Source organism: Anas platyrhynchos, chromosome Z (genome assembly GCF_047663525.1).
Source record: "Anas platyrhynchos isolate ZD024472 breed Pekin duck chromosome Z, IASCAAS_PekinDuck_T2T, whole genome shotgun sequence".
Taxonomy (NCBI): domain Eukaryota; kingdom Metazoa; phylum Chordata; class Aves; order Anseriformes; family Anatidae; genus Anas; species Anas platyrhynchos.
Window position 1 is genome coordinate 9,035,538 of NC_092621.1, and position 19,771 is coordinate 9,055,308.

At 44.9% G+C, this 19,771-nt stretch overlaps 1 protein-coding gene across 2 annotated transcripts; it reads right to left on the reverse strand.

Moving 5' to 3' along the window:
• Positions 1 to 1,178: 1,178 nt before the first annotated feature.
• LOC101789852 (uncharacterized) lies at positions 1,179 to 18,554 on the reverse strand. Of its 2 annotated transcripts, none has more exons than XM_005020410.6 (6): positions 18,135 to 18,554; positions 8,848 to 9,315; positions 5,664 to 5,804; positions 5,204 to 5,272; positions 4,557 to 4,647; positions 1,179 to 4,216 (listed from the first exon to the last, which is right to left on the reverse strand). In XM_005020410.6, the coding sequence occupies exons 1-6, from the start codon at positions 18,187 to 18,189 to the stop codon at positions 4,009 to 4,011; spliced, it is 1,032 nt and encodes a 343-aa protein (XP_005020467.3). In that variant the 5' UTR covers positions 18,190 to 18,554; the 3' UTR covers positions 1,179 to 4,008. The 2 variants fall into 2 exon arrangements, with proteins under 2 accessions (XP_005020467.3, XP_005020466.3); XM_005020409.6 differs by having other exon boundaries at positions 8,848 to 9,318; positions 18,135 to 18,547.
• Between the last annotated feature and the right edge of the window lie 1,217 nt (positions 18,555 to 19,771).

Below are 19,771 nucleotides of genomic sequence, written 5' to 3' on the forward strand. Positions count from 1 at the left end.
GATTGTTACCCAGCAGAACAGTGACTCAAACCCTGCAGCAATTTGATTCCTGGCTTTATGTTCATTGGGAACTCCTCTAAGCACCCCGGTAGAATCTATGTACATTCTATCATCAAATGATACTCCTAAGCTTCTTTTACTTCTTTTGGGTATTTGTGATATTTCTTTTTCAAATGCCAGGGTGAAGGGTATAGCTAACTGAAGAAGTGCACAAGTGCCTCCCCAATTAGATGGTAGGGTGGACCGTGAGATCTTCCCTCCACAGTACCACCAGAGATCTGCCCTGGGGATCTCAAGTCTTGAGCAGTTTCCCATCAAGTCCTTGGTAGCAGTCAAGGTCCTCATGCTCAAGGCAAACTCTCCCAGATGCCGGGTAGCACTCACACCCTGCCATGAGAGGCAAGGTGTATGGCTACCTACAACTGGGACCATCCCATTTCCCCATCGATTGGCTAATCCAGGTTCACAACCTATCCGATGCTTCACAGACAATACATGGCCTTCAGTTGCTGTCCTGTCAATTTTCAAATTTCTTTGGACATTTTTACTGCTTGAAGTGGTAATGTTTCTTCACTTATCTGACTTGACTTGACACCGTCATTTTCGCCTAATTGCTCTAAGAAGTCTGGTTGTCTGCATTTTACAAGGTGGCCTGCTAAGCTTTCTTATCACTGCAAGCATATTTTAATACCACATTCCTTACCTTTAAACAATGTAACTCTGTGAAAAAACAACATTTTTATCCCCACAGAGGCTAAAAACATGTCCCTTCTTCCCTATCCCTTAGTGTAGCTTTAGCTACCTAAGCACATGTAAATTACAAGGCAAATAAGTGTGTGAGAAACAGGGTTCTACTTCCACTCTGTCTTTCTCGTTGCTGCAGGAATGAAGAGGTGGTCATGAGCATCACATCAGCCCTGGAGAAGACATGCAATACCAGAGATACAGCGTAAGTGAGCTGAGAAATATGGGCTGCGGTTTAGTAGTATGATTTTTTCCAGGGATGCGGTGCTTGTGCTTTGGTGCAGCGTATATCAATGTTAGCACCACTGTGGCAGTGTTGTCTTGCTTGTCACTTTGTTATCTTCCTGTAGAGTGATTTACAAAAGCCTCCTCAAAGTGCATCCTTTTAAATATATTTATATATATTAAATAAAAAAAAAATAGTCCAGTGCTACTCCACTTTACAGTAAGTTTTATTTTGATTACGCACTGTTTGAAAGCATTGCATTCAGGTGATGGCAAAGAGCGAGCAGCACACAGGTCGTGCAATTGCTGTGAGTGTTCCTCAGCAAGTCATTTGTAGCAGGGTGTGGGAGGTGTCTCCCACTGTCACCTGGTCCGTCCCCATCCCCAAAGGAGAATCAGCTTTTTCAGAGTCTTTTCTGATGGAAATTTGGCTAACATGCTTTTCAAGACCTCTCACGACAAGGAGTTATACTTTCAGCTCCTCTGCCTATACCTTGGAAAACTTATTCTCTAGCATCCAATCAAAGTAAACAGGTGAGAAGTAACAAAAACCAGCAAAGGAGAGGGGTGGAAAATAGTTAAACGCCTGTGCTGTTTCACAGTCATATTTTTTCATTATCGTGGGAGCTACCATTTAATCACTGCTGTGTAAACAATTGTATTACTGCCTTCGTGTTTATGGGAAAGATTTGCATATTTAGTATGAATTATAGAGAGTCGTTAACAAGTCATCTGTTCTGCACATTCAGCAGTAATGAATGTAAGCACTTGCTGTTCTGGAAAGCACAACACTAGCTGAACTCTGAGTAAGTATTTGCATTTTAATGGCACTGCTAAGCATGCAGTTCCCAAAGTGCATCAACGTTTTGGAGGATAACAAGTGCTGTGTACAGTAAGGTAATGTGCTCCCTGGAGAAAATTTCGAAGATGGGTGTCTTAACTACAAAAAGGTAGGTAAAGGTAAGAGGAATGTAAATTGGTGAGGTACTGTGCACACATTTTGAGCAGTTTGTGTGCAGAGCATATTCCCACAAATTGTTTTGTGTAAAACGATGCTTACACATTTGGAAACTTGTCCCAACATTATACATAGAGTCTCTGGATTTGTTTTAAAGTGTAAGCACTAAAAACTCAGATTGTAACTCTGAATGTCATTTGTGTATGCTGGTCACCGGTGAAGAAAGAGTTCTTCTGCCCATGTCTATTACTAAAGTATTTTCCCAAGGAGTGTCTGGGAAAACCCCTAGTAAATAATTATGGAGTGATGTGCATGAGAAAGATGTTTATTTCCAACTCCGTGATTTTATTCCCTGAACTAATAAGGTTTGTGTTTTCTTTCTTGAGACCAGCTAAGTAGTTAGTGGTCATAATAATATCTTGTGGCAGTTCACTTTTTTTTTTTTTTTTTCCCAGGCTATGGGTCCATGTTAAAAAAAAAAATGAAAAAAAAAAAAAAATTGAGATGTGAAATTCCCTAGAGAACTTGATTCTGCTGTAAAAGAAGTAAATAAAATCAAACGGTAGAGAAGTTCAAAGATGATGGAACCAGGCTTCTCTTATGGTGCTCAGTACCAGGAAATGAGAATCACTAGAGCACAGGAGGTTCCCCATGACCACCAGGAAGCGCTGCTACTCCGTGCAGGTGGCAGAGCACGGACACAGGTGGCATAGAGAGGCTGTGGTGCCTCCCTCCTTGGAGCTCTTCAAAAGCCACCCGGATTAGTCCTGGGCAACATGCTTGGGGTGTCTCTGCTAGAGCAGGGGGTTAGACCAGGTGGTCCTGCCCATTCTCACCCATTCTGTGAGTCTGTGAAGTCAAAGCTCCACTGAAATTGCATAATATCATTTAGATAAAGTGAAAAGTGTCGTTTGAATAAGAAGGAAGTTTCACTTGCACTGCTGAAATACACTGATGCAGTTCATACTTGTAATTTCCTGGTGTTCGTATTTCTTTCTCCAGATAATTCCTGATTTATAGCTGTGATTACAGCTTACAGCATCACATGATCCACAAGAAGGAAGGCATAAATTCATGAATATTAGGAAGGTACTAGGGCATTGCAAGTTTCACTGGGAAAAGATTAGGATTGACTGTGACAGCTCACAGATAATTATGCTCATAGAAGAAGTATAAAAGCTAAAAATTGTGCCTTCTTTCTAGGAAAACAACAACAAAAAGCACCACTATATATTACTGCTCTAGTTGGGGGCAGTATGTCCGTTCAATGTGGCTAGAGAAAATCAGAGTGAAATTGATTTAAAATGGCTAGATAATATCCCCATTGAGCATGACTGTTAACTCGTCATTCTACATAAAGTGCGTGTTATAATAAGATTTAATAAATCTTAAATACAGAAATATTTTAGGAAGCACTCTCTCATCAGGTCTCTTGCAGAGGGGAATAATGGAGTGCAACTTTTTAATTTAGAAAAAACAACTAGCTGTTACTTAAGTGATAATTTAGTGGAGGGAATATTTTGGCAGATAATCTGGTGGAGCCTCTTTCATATTTGAGTCCCGAAGGCAGTGCTTATTAGTGATGTTCACACATTGACAAAGTAACTGACAGCCTTCTGTGTCTGTTGGCAGCTAGTTTTAACTTAAACAGGGTGTAAGGATCACCAGGACTTGTGTTTTCTCCTTATACCTTGTCTCCAAGTATTTACTTTCTCATCTTCTCTGTAACTAGAAATTCAGGGCAATGGACAGTTGCATCTGGCAAGATATTGGCTTTACTTTGCTAAACCTGGGCTTTGTTATCTGTTAAATCCGTTCTGGAAAAGCTAAGCAGTGAGTGCCTACACAAACAAAACAATCTGCTCTGCTTGCTTCAACCCTGTGCTGCATAAGGTGATTGTTCTTGAGTGTCTAAAAAAAAAACCTGTAGAAAATAAAAATCACCACAAAACAACAGCGCTTACAACTCCCTACCAAAACGGTAAGGCCTGGGAGCAGGTTCACTACGGAGGCACCCTTCTTCCAGGTGAGAAGGTTGGCAGGTGACAAGGGATGAAACAACAGCCCCGTTGTTTTCAGAGCTAGTCCACTTGGTAATTGGCATTGTCAAAAAGCGGAGTGACCGTCCCGTCTTTCCACTCAATGAGGATCTCTCCATGCCTCAAAGAAGGGGAGCGAGATGGTGGCAGGTATGACTGGGGGCCTCTTCGTAACGGAGATGGCTCCCGTAAGTCAGCTCTGCTGCTGCTGGCTGCGGGGTTCTTCAGAGCAGAGAGGATTTTCTTCTTCCTGGGAGAAGAGAGATGAGAGTATGTGATTGCACCTGCCTGTTACGTGGTTGCTTCTCCATGTGAACTGGATCAGCACCCATCATGCCAAATTCCCTAAATCTTCAGGGATTAAGTCAGACATGTAGGGAAGAAGGAGCCAACATCAGCAGCATGGGATAGTGAGTGGGAAGGAGAAGCAGGATGGCACAGAAGAAAAATCATCAAAGGTGGCATCATTGGGGGAGCACAGCCTTCTGCTCAAAGCCCAGTGCCTCAGGTGTGGGATTGGGAAGGAGTTTTGTTTTCAAACACCAAAGCGGGAGGAGGTAACAGACTGAGAGAAACTTATTCTCACTTACTTGTTGTAATGCACATTGAGTGTCAATATGATTAATCCCAGTATGAATGCCAAGGGGCTGAGGACGAGCATGGCGGTCTTCCAGTTGGTGCCTGAGAGGATATAATAGAAAACAATCATGCCATGCCTATCTCCGTGCTTGTGCAATAGCCACTGTTGCCACAAAACCAACCAACAAACAGAAACATCTAGTGCCCCTGGAGACTAGTAGATAACAGGAAAGCTGCTTTGTTTATTACATCCAGACCATACAACTGCTTTACACTGCACAGCACCCTTCTGTTGAACTTCACCACGGAAAGGTTTTATTTATTGCTTGGAAGATGACAACCGTTCATGCCTTCCCACTGTGCAGCTCTCTGATAAGAAGGGCTGGGGGAAGGCACTCATGCTAGTGAGCGTCCATATTTCTTGTGATGAACTGGGACAAAGTAGTTGCACATTTTCACTCACTGTTGTACTCTAGGCATGGGGAGATTTGCTTTCAAGGGAATTTTTCTGATGGGTAATTTGGTGACATTGTTCCCTACTAAGCATCCTCGGTGAGATCCAGGGAAATATAACTCTGCAGCCAATGGGAAGGTCAAAGGTACTGATGAACCTCCATCCACCTGGTCTCTTCCTCCTCTGCCTGATCTCTGGACCTACCTGCAAGCCTGGCCCCAGCAGTTTTCCCTCGATTTCCATGGTGCTTTTTGGAGTGATTGTGGGACAAATCTGGGGGAAGAAGCAGAGAGATTTGAATTAGGGGAATTCTGGTTTCCTCCTGGGGCTGAATTGTGATACTTTGTACGGATCCAGAAGGGAAAAACACTTATTTCCCAGTGTTCCCCAGCCACAGTTTTTTTTTTTTTTTTTTTTTTTTTTTTTGGCTCCTGACATGTCATGATTGTGCCTTCAGGCTAAGATTATGGCAATAACACTGAACCACTTGCCAAGGTAAACATTTCAACATATCATATGAGACCAAAGCCTCAAAATACTCCGTAATATACATGGGAGTTCTTCAGAAGTACGTGCTTACCATTATTGAAAAAAATCTTGAGTAAACCCTAGATGCTGCCCACACTCCTGCTGTTCTCACATATGCATCCAGAAAAGTGCTCACCCTCATTTGCTGGGAGATATGCCTGTTTGGTCTTCACTGGAGACACTGTGCTGTTAAAGTTGTTAACCAGAAGTGGGTCACTCAAGTCCACGGAAGATCCCTTGTCCACGGCATCAGTGTTTGATGAATCAATGGTTTTAGCTTTGAAGGAAATAAAGCAAAGTTGTGGGTGGTTATCATTTATGTTTTGTACAGAAACTTGAATACAGTCACCATCCAGCAAGGGAAGGGAACCCAGTCCTACCCTATGAGTCCTCGCCCTGCAAGGCAAATGGGATGCAGTGCAATAGTGATCACCTCCTTCAGTTCTCATGGATTTCAGAGTAAATTAATTTCTCAAGATTGAATCCAGAGCCAGAACAGAGTTTATATTCTGGTGGGGAATAATATCATTAATCTAGAACGTATGTATGCAACGCCAAAAGTTAAAGGATGAGGTAAGAAGAAGCAAGAAGAACTATAGAGTATCATGGGTATTACCAACACAGCAGATGAAGAAATGGGATTAAGAGGGAGACAAGTAGTCTGTATGAGTGAGGTAGGTATGATTTCAGCTATAAAATGTTGAGTGCTTGAGAAATCTAGATACCAAACAGTTGTTTAGGCTGGCTGAGAAGGTCACAGCTGGCAGACCATCGTGTATCTTCCAGAGAGGTTAGAGAGCCCTGCTTTGCTCTAGATATGGTTGGGGGGGGGAGAATACCTGTCTCAGGTGGGTTTGCACTGACACTGCTGCTTGCAGACACTGCTGCTGCAATGCCCGGATCTAGAATATGAAGAACTGCAGAGGATCTGACCATGCAGAATGAGCTCTGCCCAAGTCAGGCACCTCTGTAAGGCAGCAAGCTGCCAGGGGCATTTGCCTTGCTAGGCTTATTGCAGAAGCAGGGTGTGGGATAGCAACTATTGCTAGAGGGGAGGTTGTGGGGCATCTTATGGCTGCAATAATCACCTGTCTTCTGCACTGACGTATGCAGCAAGATGAAGAAAGACAGGTATGCAGGGCTCCCCTCCTGCTTACCCCAACCTCTTCCCTTCCTGCAGCACGAGCATCCAGCGCTCACCCCACCATACATAGGGCAGCAAAATGCAGCTCTGCCTGGTTCTGCTGGCGAGCTCGAGCTGGCTTAGACCAGAATTGATGCTCTGGTTAGGACACAGCTTTCTTCTCTGAATGGAGGGTGAGCTCTACCTGCAAAAATCTGGATGAAAAAGGGAGATTGTACATGGGTGTAAAAATCCTGAACAAATTACATGGCAAAGTAAAAGTTGTCTGTTGATGGTAAACTGAAATTGCGGATAAGAAAGGCCTAAATAAACACTTAGGACTTTGAAATTGTTATTGACTTGTCAGAGGTTCACTCTGGTAGACTCTGAACCGTGGGGTTGGTAGGAAAACTGTCGGTTTGCACAAGACAAGCTAACTGGCACAACCTGATTCAAAGCCTGCTCTCTGTTTACCCTTGCAGCCTTATTTGGGGAGCCTGGCTCCAAGGCAGCCGTGGACTGCCAGGAACATTGCCTTGGGGAATGCAAATGCTCTTTTCACATGCCTTTTTCCCATATCTTAAATGTTCTACGCATTTCCTAGCCTATATTTAACTAGCCTATTATGGTATTTAATTTTTATTTGCTGTATTTACCTTCATGCTAAACAAACATTAACACTTGTGACTACTGGTCTGTGATAATTACATGTTAACCTACTAGTTGGCTAATTAAAAACCTCAGTAAAAAGGCCATTTTGTCTACATGACAGCCAAAAAGCTACTACAGCTCTTCCTATTTCCAATTAGATGTAACCTCTCAGAGTCAGAAGTTTATACTCATAATCCATTTGGTTATGCCTACCAAATTCAGCACATTTTTTCTTTACTCATTTCTGCAAAGCTGAAAATCTCACTTAGGCTATCTAACCTTCATACAAGAGAAATAATTTCCCTTGAGGAAGTCTGGGAGCCTTGTCATCCACAGAGTGGACAAACACGGAAAATTCATTAAAAACACCATTTCTTTTCTGGTCTCTGGAGTGGAAGGAGGGAGGGGAGGACGAGAGGAGGAATTGAGTGTTATTTTTCAGGTCTCAGGTCTGCACACTACTGCACAAGAGAAGATCTGAAAACATGTTCCTTTGCATAATGGAGTAAACAAAATAGGAAATCTAACTGGATCACAAATTATCACTGGTCTGGAGTGGGCTCCACTGGCAATCTGACAAATGATGACAGTCCCACCTGGATGCAATGACCATGTCTGATGTCTGATGTCTGCCAGCCTGGATCTTCGCCTAAAACAAGGGCAAGACCAGTATTTTTGCCCTTTTTCTGACCAGCCTACGTAGAGGGTAGTGAACACTCAAGAAGGCAGAGATTAGATTCATTTTAGCCGACGCCAAGAAAACAAAACTGATAAAAATGAGATTTTCTAATGATATTTTAGTGTTATGTTTTGGGCTTTCTTAATGCAAAGGAAGGGCAGTGTTTTAACTGCTTCCCACCATTTGCTGCATTCACTAGTCTCTTTCAGGTTACATGAGGCATCAGGAGCAAGGTTCAAGTTTGAGGATCACGAGAACATGGGATGAAGGTTAGAGATGTGGTTTCATTAGCAATAGGAGCACTGTCGGGGTCTGGCAGGAGACAACTGCAATGTGTTGCTGAGAAACCGAAGCAACAATTTCTCATTTCAAATACAGCAGCTCCTCAATAATTCATGCAAGTTTAAAAGAGGTTTTCAGCTGCCTTCAGTTTTCTTATTACTAAAAATGACATCCCCAACTACAATGTACCAAAAGCCCTGTCAAAACCTTAGACACCTGACGTTCATGGGACTTTGACAGCTGTTTTGGACCCAGGAGGCTCAAAAACTTCATGCTATTCTTAGCTCTGGGCACCAATTCAGGTGAACTTTCCAAAATACTTGACTTTTGGCTGTCATCAGAAATGCAGCTGAGGTTTACAAGGCTGATCCTTTAGGGTGTTGCATGCTTTCTGGAGAACACTCAGCAGCAACTACTGGAAAACGGTGGTGGAGTACAGCTGGGCCGACTGCGGGATGTTTGGTATATCTCCAGGTGGGACTGATGTTACCATGAGTTAGAATGATGGATACAAGCCTGGTGTTAGATGTCTTGGATGATGCCTAAGGTTAGCTTCTATCTGCTGCTAAATCTACCTCATCTTACTTTCATATATCCACACCCGGGTGTCTACAGCTTCTCGCATTGCTTCGCCAGGCCTCAGAGCTGCCGTCTGGGCAGCAGCACAGATGGTTTCATCCACTAAAGTCTTCCACCTGCTGAATTTGTCCTTCTCCCTCGAGATGAAGACCTTGTGTCCTCCTTCCTTGGTGCTGAGGTGGAAGCCCAAGCTTTGCAGGGTCAAGTGCCCCTTCTTGCTGCAGGCCCAGGCCTGGTGTTCCCAGTCCCCGCAGGGTTTCAGCGTGGCCAGGGCGTGATCCCGTGCCCTGTGGGCCGACAAACACTGCTTTGTTTGGAGGCTGGTGATGGTCCTGGTGGCGGGGTCCCAGCTCCATTGCTGCTGCAGGGAGCGAGGCTTGCAGTCGGTCAGGCCGATGCCATTGGTCTCGTGGTGGGAGACGTGGATGCACTTTTCCAGCCGGGTGTTCCTTATGAGGAAGCCTTGTCCCTCGGCTACTGTGGTACAATCAGAGCACGGTTTAGTACGGTACATCTCCAAGGCAAACACCTTTCCTGAGCATCAGACATTAAAAATGTCCTAGAAAAGGGAGATGTAACCCACCGGTCCTTTCCCAGAGGGGCTTGACTAGATAAACCATCCCACCAGCCTCCTAATTTCCCAGAATGACATTTCTTTTAAATTCTGAGTGTACAAATAAGGGGAGCAATACTAGAGGGAAAAAAACCATGAAAATACTATGTAGTTAATCCCTATAAAAAATGGGGAAAAACTCAATGTCCTTGGGAAACTGTACTTTTATGACATATCTGTCTATATACATTTAATTCACTATTTCAACTGGTTGTAGCTTCAAATAGATACCCATCTTTCCCTCTCTCCAAAATAATCAGATGTTTTTTTCCCCTATCTGTTTCAAAATTTCTTTATGAAAAAAAAAGCAATTGAAACCCCTGAAACCCCCAAATTCTGGTCATCTGAGGCTAGTTAGGCCATCTTGGACTATTGTTTTCATTAAGTGGCTTCTTGTGATATTACAGCAACATCAGCATAAAACCATACCCCATCAAAAGACTGGAAGTACTTGGCTGACAAGACTTGCAAAAGTATTAAAGTAAACTTGGATATAGCACACCTGACACTGGTCTGTGCTCCCCAGACACCAATTTACTCTTTGTATGGATCCCTTTGTAAGAGACATTGCAGCCATCCTAAAACAGACGTGCAATTTGAAGCAATTTCAATAGTTGCTTCTTGCTTTTAATAGCAACAGGTCCCAACATCTCTGATGATTTGAGATGGATATCATCCTGTTAACTGGACAATCACACCCATTTTCAGTACAAAATCAACTGGTGTGGCCTGCGAACATCCTGAGCAAAATGTTAAATGCAAAACCATATGTCACTGACACAGCCGTACCTCCCTCCTGTTGTGTATTTTATGCCTAAGTTGCAAGTAGAGGGATAGAAAGAAATGGTTCAGCTTTTTACAAGTTCTGAGAGATCTTTCAGTTTTAATTACAGTTAACAAATGGCAACTTTCAGCTCCTGCAGTGACATTTTTTCATCTTTTCCCCAGGAATCACAGTTTTAAAACCCCCATCAGCATATAATATTGGATATAAAGAGGAGACTGATAAACAATATCAGACAAGAACAATGAGGTTTATCTAAACATCTGTTTCTGCAGCATTTCCCCTCTCAAAGCAAGGAAAAATACTTTGCTCTGACAGCATGTATTTTGCTCACTACTTGAAAAACATAATGACAGTGTAAACAGGAGCCAATACACAATAACAAGCATAGGAACAATAGCTTAAAAGAGCTCCTGTGTTTTCTTTCAGGAAATTCTAGGGGTCTGCTAGATTAATAGTGCTGCTGGGTTGCTAAATCAGAAAAAGCCTTGGGTTTTCTGGTCAGGTTCAAATGCACAGGGAGAGGCAACCAGAAATCATGGTACGGCTCCTGCACCTGCTCCAAGAAGAGGATGGATGTGTCCATGCTGACATACTGTGCTTCACAGATCTGTGATAGCCACTGATCCAGGAAATTCCTGCCAAATTCATGTGCCTAAATGGAAATGAAATTTTTGGGAGGTCAGCGAATAGCTCAAAACTCCAGCCCTCTTTACCCTGCTTCACAGCCCTGCCTTGGCTGCCCTTTTTACATTTACATCGGTTATTGGCCTGCTGGCATCCACCAAGTTCCTTTCTCATACTTGAAAGTGTCTGTTAGTAATTTTTTATGCTCTCTCTAGGTTGCCCTTCTAAGTCTTTTTCTCATGTGTTTTAGTTCAGGTTTTATTATTAAACGTGCTGGCACAGGTGTGATTTATTTTCTTTTCCTTGCTTGGTAATGGCTGTCCATTTGAAGCTTTCATTTTTTGATTTTAATTTTGAAGAGCATTACTCTTTAACCTATCCACCATATTTGTGTTTTGTTCCCTGTCTGCAGCCTCTGGTAGTGTATAAACCCTCTAAAAGGATCACCATGCTATCCACACATTACCAGTAAGCACTTCATACCTGTTCTCTACCAGCTTCTTTCCCTTTCTACCTGCTTGCTTTGTGTTATGCACGTCTCAGTTTTCAAAGATTGACCCCACTGAAAATCCAGAGCAGTCTGTCTGCCAGGGAAATACATGTGAGCTAGGGAATTTCAGCCCTGCAACCCATGTGCTTTCCTTTAAGATTTGTATAGCTCCCCAGTAGCATATGATACCAAGTTATTAATAGATTTCTATCTTTACATCGTATCTCATGTCCAAAAGTATAATCACGACTATATAGCTCGGGAGCAGAGGTCTAGCTAAACTCTTCTTGGTTTAAGAAAGACCACAATCCTTCTCTGAACCTTGATCCAAGCAACTTCCCTACTGGTGGTGTTGCTTTTCATGACATTGATCTCTGTAAAGTTGGCTATCAACAGCAGGATTTTCCCTATGATCCTGTCGGACGTGACGATCTTGAAGGTCTTTCCCAACTTAAATGATTTTGTGATTCTATGATTCATGTGATCCCTGCCAAGATGTGAGCCTGTGTCCATTGCATGGGTTCACCATCTGCTACCTGTACCTTATTGCTTTCCTGAAGTTGACACATTGCTATCTAAATGAGTCACTCATGGTTAGATACAGGTAACTGGCAGCGATCCTTGTGCCTGCCCTACAGGCCATAGGCAGTATAGCCACAAAGAAGGCAGAAGCTTTTCCAACTTGGGATACACATCAGGCACCGAGAATCCTCAGTCAGGAAGCAAAATGACTTTTCTTTTTTTTTTTTTTTTTTTTTTTTTTTTTTTCCCCAACATTGCCAAGTCCCAGCAGGCCTTCAAATAAGGCCATCAGCCCTAACATTTTGGAAATGTTAACCTGGAGCAAGCAGAGCATGGCATCCAGCCTACACCCTGGGGATGTGAGCTCAGTGTCTCTGGAAAATGCCAGATTTACTCGTGGAGCTGGAATAGATGCCTGCTTCAAGCTACTCATGCTTGAACATTTTGGCCTCCTTGTATTTTTAGGAACAAAATAAACAATTTCTAGCAAAGGCACATGAAGCCAGCTTGTTTTTCCTATGATACTGTCACTCTGTCTGGTCACAAGAAAGAAAAAAAAAAGCAAATGCCTCTCTGTGGCATGACCACCCTTGGGACATGTTGTTCCTTGTAGGACTAGTAGCAAAACCTCTGCAATGTTCCTATCCTAATTAAGGTAATGCCACCAGGAGAACCTTAGTTAGCGGTAGCCCCAGTCTGGCTGCAAAAGTGTCTGGTGTCTGTTCTTTTTAAGCAGTGCCTGCAGAGGCTTGATCAAAGCCATTTTTCATATTATTTGGGTTTGGGTGGCTCACTTTAAAGGCTCTGCAGAGGCAAGGCTAAGTCAGAGCTGAGCGAGCACAGGCTCCCAAAACACTCTGGGTGACTGGGGAACATCAGCATTAGCTTTGGCCTCTTCTGCCCTCCCCAGTCTTGTTCCTCAGCCTTACAAAATGCGTCAGTTAGCTTGATTTCTCTTGCCAAGAGGCTGTTTTCAGTAGAGAGGAGATGACTACTGAGTCACACTCAGGAATTCACCTCCTCCTGCCTCTACCTGTCCTGTAAGTCAGGCATCCACCTGGGGCAGCCACAGCATCTCCTGTACAGGCTGCTTCATGGGGATCTCCCACAGCATCAGGGGGGATAAGGGTTTGGAAGACCCCCATCCTCTCAAGTAGCCCGGCCAGCAGTTCTGGTCTCTGTCCTTTTTCTAAGCACATCAGTGAGGGCCTCCAGCTCCTATCAGAAATGGTCCCAGCCCAAAAGAAGAAAAAAATAACCAGAGAATGCAGGGAAAGGCATCTTTAGCTGCTCGGTCACTGTGGTGATGAGGACAAAACCACTCCCTGCCCTGTTATCAATTATCTGACCCTCTTCCTCCAGGCAAGCACAGCATCTGACCTTGCCACTCTCCTGCCCTCGTTGCTGGCACCTGTACCAGTGCCCAACACTGGTAATGCAGAGCTACTGCCCTTTTCTATCCAGACCCCTGATCCCTTACCAGGATTCAAAATCAGGACTAAATGTAAAAAGGGGCTTTCCTACCGACTCAGTGTAGCACATCTGCAAGACCAGGCAGTCTAGAAAGATGTTGAATGAAGGCAGAAGGGACTTAAATGTGACTAACCACAGCAGCAGGCACAATTTGCTGTGATGGCCTGAGGTTATCATATCCTGCCATGAGCAAAACCGCAGCCCAGTGTCTCTTCTGAATAAGAAGTTGTTTCTGTGTTGTGCTGGGCCCTGGCAGGTTGTTTCCGTCTGCTGCAGAGGGTCTGGGCTTGATGGAAATGAGAAGATGCAGTAGCAGGAGGGAAGCTGCAATGAAGGCAGGAGGGTTCCCCTGCAGATGGAGCTCAGTGCAAGGCATTGCCCTGTGAGATCACCCACAAGAACGTCATGTTTAATTTAACTCAAATAAGCAGCTTGAGGTGCAGCAATTGATGGACAAACATAAATTAGTGAGCAGAAGGCTTGAATGCAGGCCAGAAACAGCTTCTTATGAAGAGATCTCCCTCCATACAAGAGAGCGAGTCCCAGCAACGCAGGAGACCATGCCAGGGTCGTGGGATGAGGAAATTATGAACAACATTTGCTGTCATAAGAGGGGTGTGATGAACCAGATACATTTGGTCAAAGGCAGGAGACCCAGATGCACACAGGGAAGTGCTGCGACTGGCACCCTTTCTTTAGCGTTTGTGGAGAAGCCAGATCAGGACTGTAAAGAACTTGCTGTGATAGTGAGAAAGTGGGCATGTAGCAAACATTAATTCCTCCCCAGCAATTTACACACCAAATTAGATCATTCCTCAATGCCAGAACAGGGTTTTACTAAGGCTCTCCTAAATTATGAAACATGGTTTGCCATGGGCCCAGTTCCAGCCTTGTACCACCCTTGCAGCAAAGCAGGGTCCATAACCCACTGTGGAGACAAATGGGAGGAAGGAGGAAAAGTAAGAGCCATGGTGCTGACCACTCCATTAATCTAAGGCATCCTTTCTCTAGAAATGCCTCCTTTTTTGCTGTCATGTTAGGGTGTAGAAAAGACTTGAATTACTTTCCGAAATCTGGAGGTTGTTCGAATCATTACAGCTCCACTGAAAGCCTGCATGTTTATGCAGGTTTATGCCCAGCCCACAGCAGTCAGCAAGGCATGGACGAGGAACTCAACCCAAGAGGATGTTGGGCAGCTAGTAATGATTTTACAGCACGGCTCTACTTATAGCTGTCTGTGGGAACTTCCTAAAATTGGTGTGTAAAAAAAGGTCTGAACAGACTGTTTGCCAAAAGAGTAGGGCAGGGCCAGGTGTTCCCAAAGGAAGGCTTGTTTTGTTTTTAAAGTATTTTGGCTGAGAAAAAATTATCCTATCAGCTATAGCTGTGATTTGGGTCCCCAACAAACTGCAATGTGGTAAAGAGGGAAAAGCAACAGAGCTGCCTTTCTGTTTTTTGTATGACAGCTTGAAAATCCACCTGGCTGATTTTCCAGTTACTTTCTGGATTCATCCTTCACTCCATGGCTTCCACTAACAAAAGGCAAATCAAGACTGTTGCTCTCAAGGGGTCTTTTAGAAACGTACAGGTGTCAGGATGTTTCAGTGTAGGTTTCTCCTCTAGAGCTGCAGATCAATACCTCCTACATTACTTATTTTAGTAGCAGGTCTTCAGTTTCCACATAGGATTCAGATGTTGCTCATGTTGCCCAACTGCCAAGCCAGGTCGTTGATTTGTGGAACTGTGATTGTTGCTTGCACTGATTTCATTTTTTACTGTTGTTTTTCACCCACAATCCCTCCTGCTTGTCCTATGGTGACAACTCCAAAGTTTTGAGAACTTTTGTCCTTTGATTAATAGGACATTTCTTGGTGGAAATTAGCATCTGGGGAAGTTTTTGAAATCTTTGTCATTATTTAAATTCACCTTTTTATAAGATGGAGAACAGGCAGACCTGGAGCTTGTGAACAGCTACCTGGCAACTCCAGGTTTATGGCACACTATTTCCATCACTTCAGACAACAGATCAGGTCTCATCAAGCCATGTCATTTTTATAGAAAAGTCAACAAAGTCTACAGGTAATACCAGTAATTAACTGGTGAATGGCTTGTCAGTGCAAGCACCTGAGTGCAAATACTTCTTGGTCTGCACTCAGAATACTTTCCAGTAAAATGGTAATCCAATACTATTTTCCAGCTGTAGCTTCTGGCAACCACATTGCCCATTAAAAAAAAAAAAAAAAAAAAAAAAAAATTATTACTATTTTATTTTTTATTCTTTTTATTTTTATTTTTTTCCCAGTCATTGCTGCTTTTCTTTTAGGAAAATCTCACTTTTGGTTGACCAACAAGGCTTCATAGCTCTCCCTATTGATACAAGGGCTACTTTTTGACCAAGTATCTCAGCAAAGGCTTCAAGAGAGCAAGCAGTCATAGTAAAAAAATTAAAGTTTTAGCATGGAAAAACCCATGGACAGCTGATGGGAAGCAGAGGAGGTCAGTGAGGCTGCCATGAAGCTGATGCATGTGGGGAAAACCAGTCCCTGAGGGGTATATGGCAGAGATCTACACAATCCAGAGAGGTCTGGAGAGAATGGGTAGGGGTTGACTGGTTAGGGACTAGTCCCAAATGGGACGGGGTGTCAGGGGAAGGCTCACAGTGTGCAGGAGGAGGTGGCTCTGCGCACAGCAGCCATCCATCCTTGCCACCATGCAGGCAGAGGGAAGAGATCTGGTAGCCAACAAATACAATTAAATAAGGTCAGGAAATTCCCCAACAAAATAGTTTGAGGCTGGAAAAATGTATGAAGTAGGAAAAGTTCCAGATACATTTGTTTTTTTTGCCTCTTCCATGCACGTTGCTTAGGGTTGCTGCAGGGGAGTGGGGTACGAGGGGTCAGGGAGCAGCCAGCAGCACATGTGGCCAGGAGGAGAGCAACCCCCAAAGGATATGCATGAGAATTGAGAGGTCTTCTCGTGTGTGGCTGTTGCATTCAGCCTCCTTGGAGGGTCATTTCATCCATCAGTGTTAAATGCAGCATTATTTCAGCAGTTTCTGTCTGCTTGTAAGCGCACGGATCCTGCTTGTGCCTGAGGCTCAGTTCCCACTGCACATCTCATGGTGCTGGGGCAGCATTGAACTTCAACACTTCAGCTCCCCCTTCCTCGCAGGGAATTTACAAAGCAACCACCCTCAGAAACAGCTTGGGCAATTCCAGGATTTCCGTTTTTCAGCAGGAAAATGAACCAACTCTCTGATGTCTGTCAAGGGCAAGCACCTCTGTCCTGCCCACTGCCTTAAGACTGCAGCCCCGGGCAGGATGGAATGGGGAGAGGCTACAGGAGGAGATCGGCCCCAAACAAAGAATGTGTTTGCTCTCTGCTCTGCAAGTGTCTGGGCATTGCCAGACACTGCTGAGATAAACTCCTTTCTTGCAAAACACCCTTGGCTTTATTAGCAGTCTAGCGCAAATGTAGTAGCTGATCGTGTGATTGCATCAAATGCATTTCACTGGAAAGGAGGTTTGCTGGGAAACATCCTGTGACCATCCTTAATTTACCAAAAAATCATAGCTGTGGGGCTCCTGTTGTGTAACAACAGTACAGCACCACTGTCTGCTAACACTGGACAAGATCATTTTTAGAGCAAAGAGAAAGAACAAGATCCCTGAGGCTGTACTGCTGCCCCGACAGCCCACCAGCTCCTAACCCAATCCACTGTAACTTCTAGGAGATGCACCTACATCCTCACTCCTCGCTAGCACAATGAAATGCATGCACTCAGTCTGGGGCTTTATCAAAGAGAGACTGAATTCGGTGGATTTACTTTAGCTGGTAAGATTTATGGTTTACAAAAAGAGTTGCCAGTCTGAGGTTTGTCTTTAGAGAATAAACATCCCAGCTGCACAGTCAAAATTGTTGTTGTCCCCTGGTAGAGACAGCCTGAAAAACTCTGAGCACCTAACCTGTGAAACTGCAGGTCTGTTATCCACGCAGCATCAGGGACTGAATGAGCCCTGAAGCACTTCAGGGATTTGTTTCAGTGAATCCCTTTCAATAACCTGCATCCTCAGGCAGAAGAGCAAAATAAAAGGGGAATTATTTATTATCTCAGGGGTTTTGCAGCCCTCTGCCCGTGATGGGGTGGGAGGGACAGCGGGGCTATTCCTGGGGAACACGGCTCTGCAAGATGCTGCCTGCCAGGATTTCTGCTTTCCTCCTCTACCCATGCACATCAAACACCAGGCTGTTTGGCTTCCAAATCTTCCTGCACCCTGCAGGATGCAGGATTCAAGCGATCTTGGCCAAAGATGATCCACTGTGGTGCTGAGTGCCACAGGGTCCCCAGCATGTCCTGCTCCCCCCTAACCACCACGGGAGCAGGACCAGCACCGCGGGGTCCTGTCCCCCTTCCCACTGTGCACTCCTGATGTTGGGGCAGTGAACACAGCACCCAGGGATAGCTCAGTGTCACCTCTGCCCTCAAACAGGTTAATTCACCCTCTCTTCCTTGCATTTTGTCCAACCTGCTTTTAAAAGTGGCCAGGATGATGCCACAGTCTCCCTGGACAAGCCATCCCAGTGCCTGGCCAGCCTGTCTCCTGGGCACCCGTGTTTAATCCTGTTTTAAATTCTGCCCGAAATGCACCCGCAAAGCACTTGTTTTACAGCCGGTGGGTTCACAGCTTTGCAGCCAAAGCAACATTTCAGCAGAAAACCGGGTTAAACTCTGGGAGACAGCTTGCTTCCCTCTTTCTGGCTACCCCGAAGGAGGAGAAACTTACCCTCAAGCCAAGGCAGGAGGCAAATGCAACTCAGACTCAGCCTGAAAAGCTCCATTGTGTCCCAGCTCAGGGAGGGAAGGAACCTCCAGAGCCTTCTCTGTCATTCAAAGCAGAAAAACCTGCCGGGAAGCAAAAACTCCTCTTTTGTCCTAGCGCTGGAGACTTGGCAGAGGGCTTATCAGCAATGGACCGGTGTGCGGACGCAGCCCCCTTGGAGGTTATCCCTTAGGAGCGATCCCGCGGTGAGCTGGGCTGGCGGGGATGCTGGACCAACGCGCTCACAGCCTCTGACCTCTGCTCCTCGGCACTCCCCGGCAATGAGCACCGCATGCTAAGGAGGCTGGCGGGCTGCCTCGGCGGGGCTGGGACTGGGGGAGGATGCAGGGCTTGCCTGGCAAGGAAAGGCAAAGTTCGGAGGGGCGTGGGATGCGTCTGCCCAAACCCTGTGCTGGGGCGGTGGCTGCCACTGGGTCGTCGTCTCTTTAGGGATAAGTTTTTTTTTTTTGTGCATCAGTATGGGTTCTGCACAGCATAAAACCCCCCTGTTCCTCCTTGATGGGCAGCAGCGAAGGCTGTCTGGTGAAAGAGCAGCAGGGGAGGCCTGATAAATAATTTTACTAACGAGATGCTCACACTCAGCCACATCCTCTCCTGTTTGCCTGTCCCACCTGCCTGCTGAGGTCTTTCCCACCTGGATCCGTTATTAACCCTGGAGGTGCCTCTTGCATAAAAACACATAAAAATGATGGTTTCATGTTTCTTTTAGGGGTCCAGTCCAGGATGGCACTGGCATCAAACCTCCCAGCTCTGCCCATGAGACCGGGAGCCACTTGGAGAGCTGCTCCTGCCTGGCCGTGGTGCTGCACTCAGGGAAGGCGCTGCAGAAACGGATTTAATGGATTTTCCCATGACAATGTGCCAAGTTGCACTGAATACCAGAGATTTTTATGTTAAAAAAGCACATATGTTAAACTCTCATCTATATTATTGCTTTGCTTCTGGGGTTGGAAATGTGAATGCTCTCCATGGCGTTTGCTGAATGTGTCCCTCCTGCAGGAGGAGCACATGGAAAATTCTCTTCCAGTGCACTCCAGGCAGATGGAGAACATTACATCAAATGTCCTGGAGGAGAGGCTGCTCTCTCTTCTACCACAAATCACGTTACCACTCCTTCCCCTGGAACAGGTATATCACTTGGTTTTCTCCTCCTGGCTCATCAGTCTATTTTACACAGGGAAACTGAGGCACAGAGTGGCTGTTGTCTGCCCAAAGCCAGGAAGTCTGTCTCTGAGCTCCTGAATCCCGAATTTCTCCCAACCCATTGGATCACTTTTGCTTTCTAACACCCAGAAAGCATTTTCTGATCCATGCCAGGAAGGTGTCCATCTCCTGCCATGCATGGAGCTTTAATGTAGTTGGGACCATGCTGGGGCAGTCCCCAGATCTGAATCCAGTGAGGACTCAGAATGTCTGTAGAGTGAAAAATACATGTACCATGTCTGTCCCACTCTTCTCCTGCCATTTTCAGCTGGATTCCCAGTCCTGGTGTGTTCAGCTTTGCAGTGCCTCAACTAGCCCCTGTGAATTTCACAAATCATAGAATCACAGACTCATCTAGGTTGGAAAAGACCTTTGAG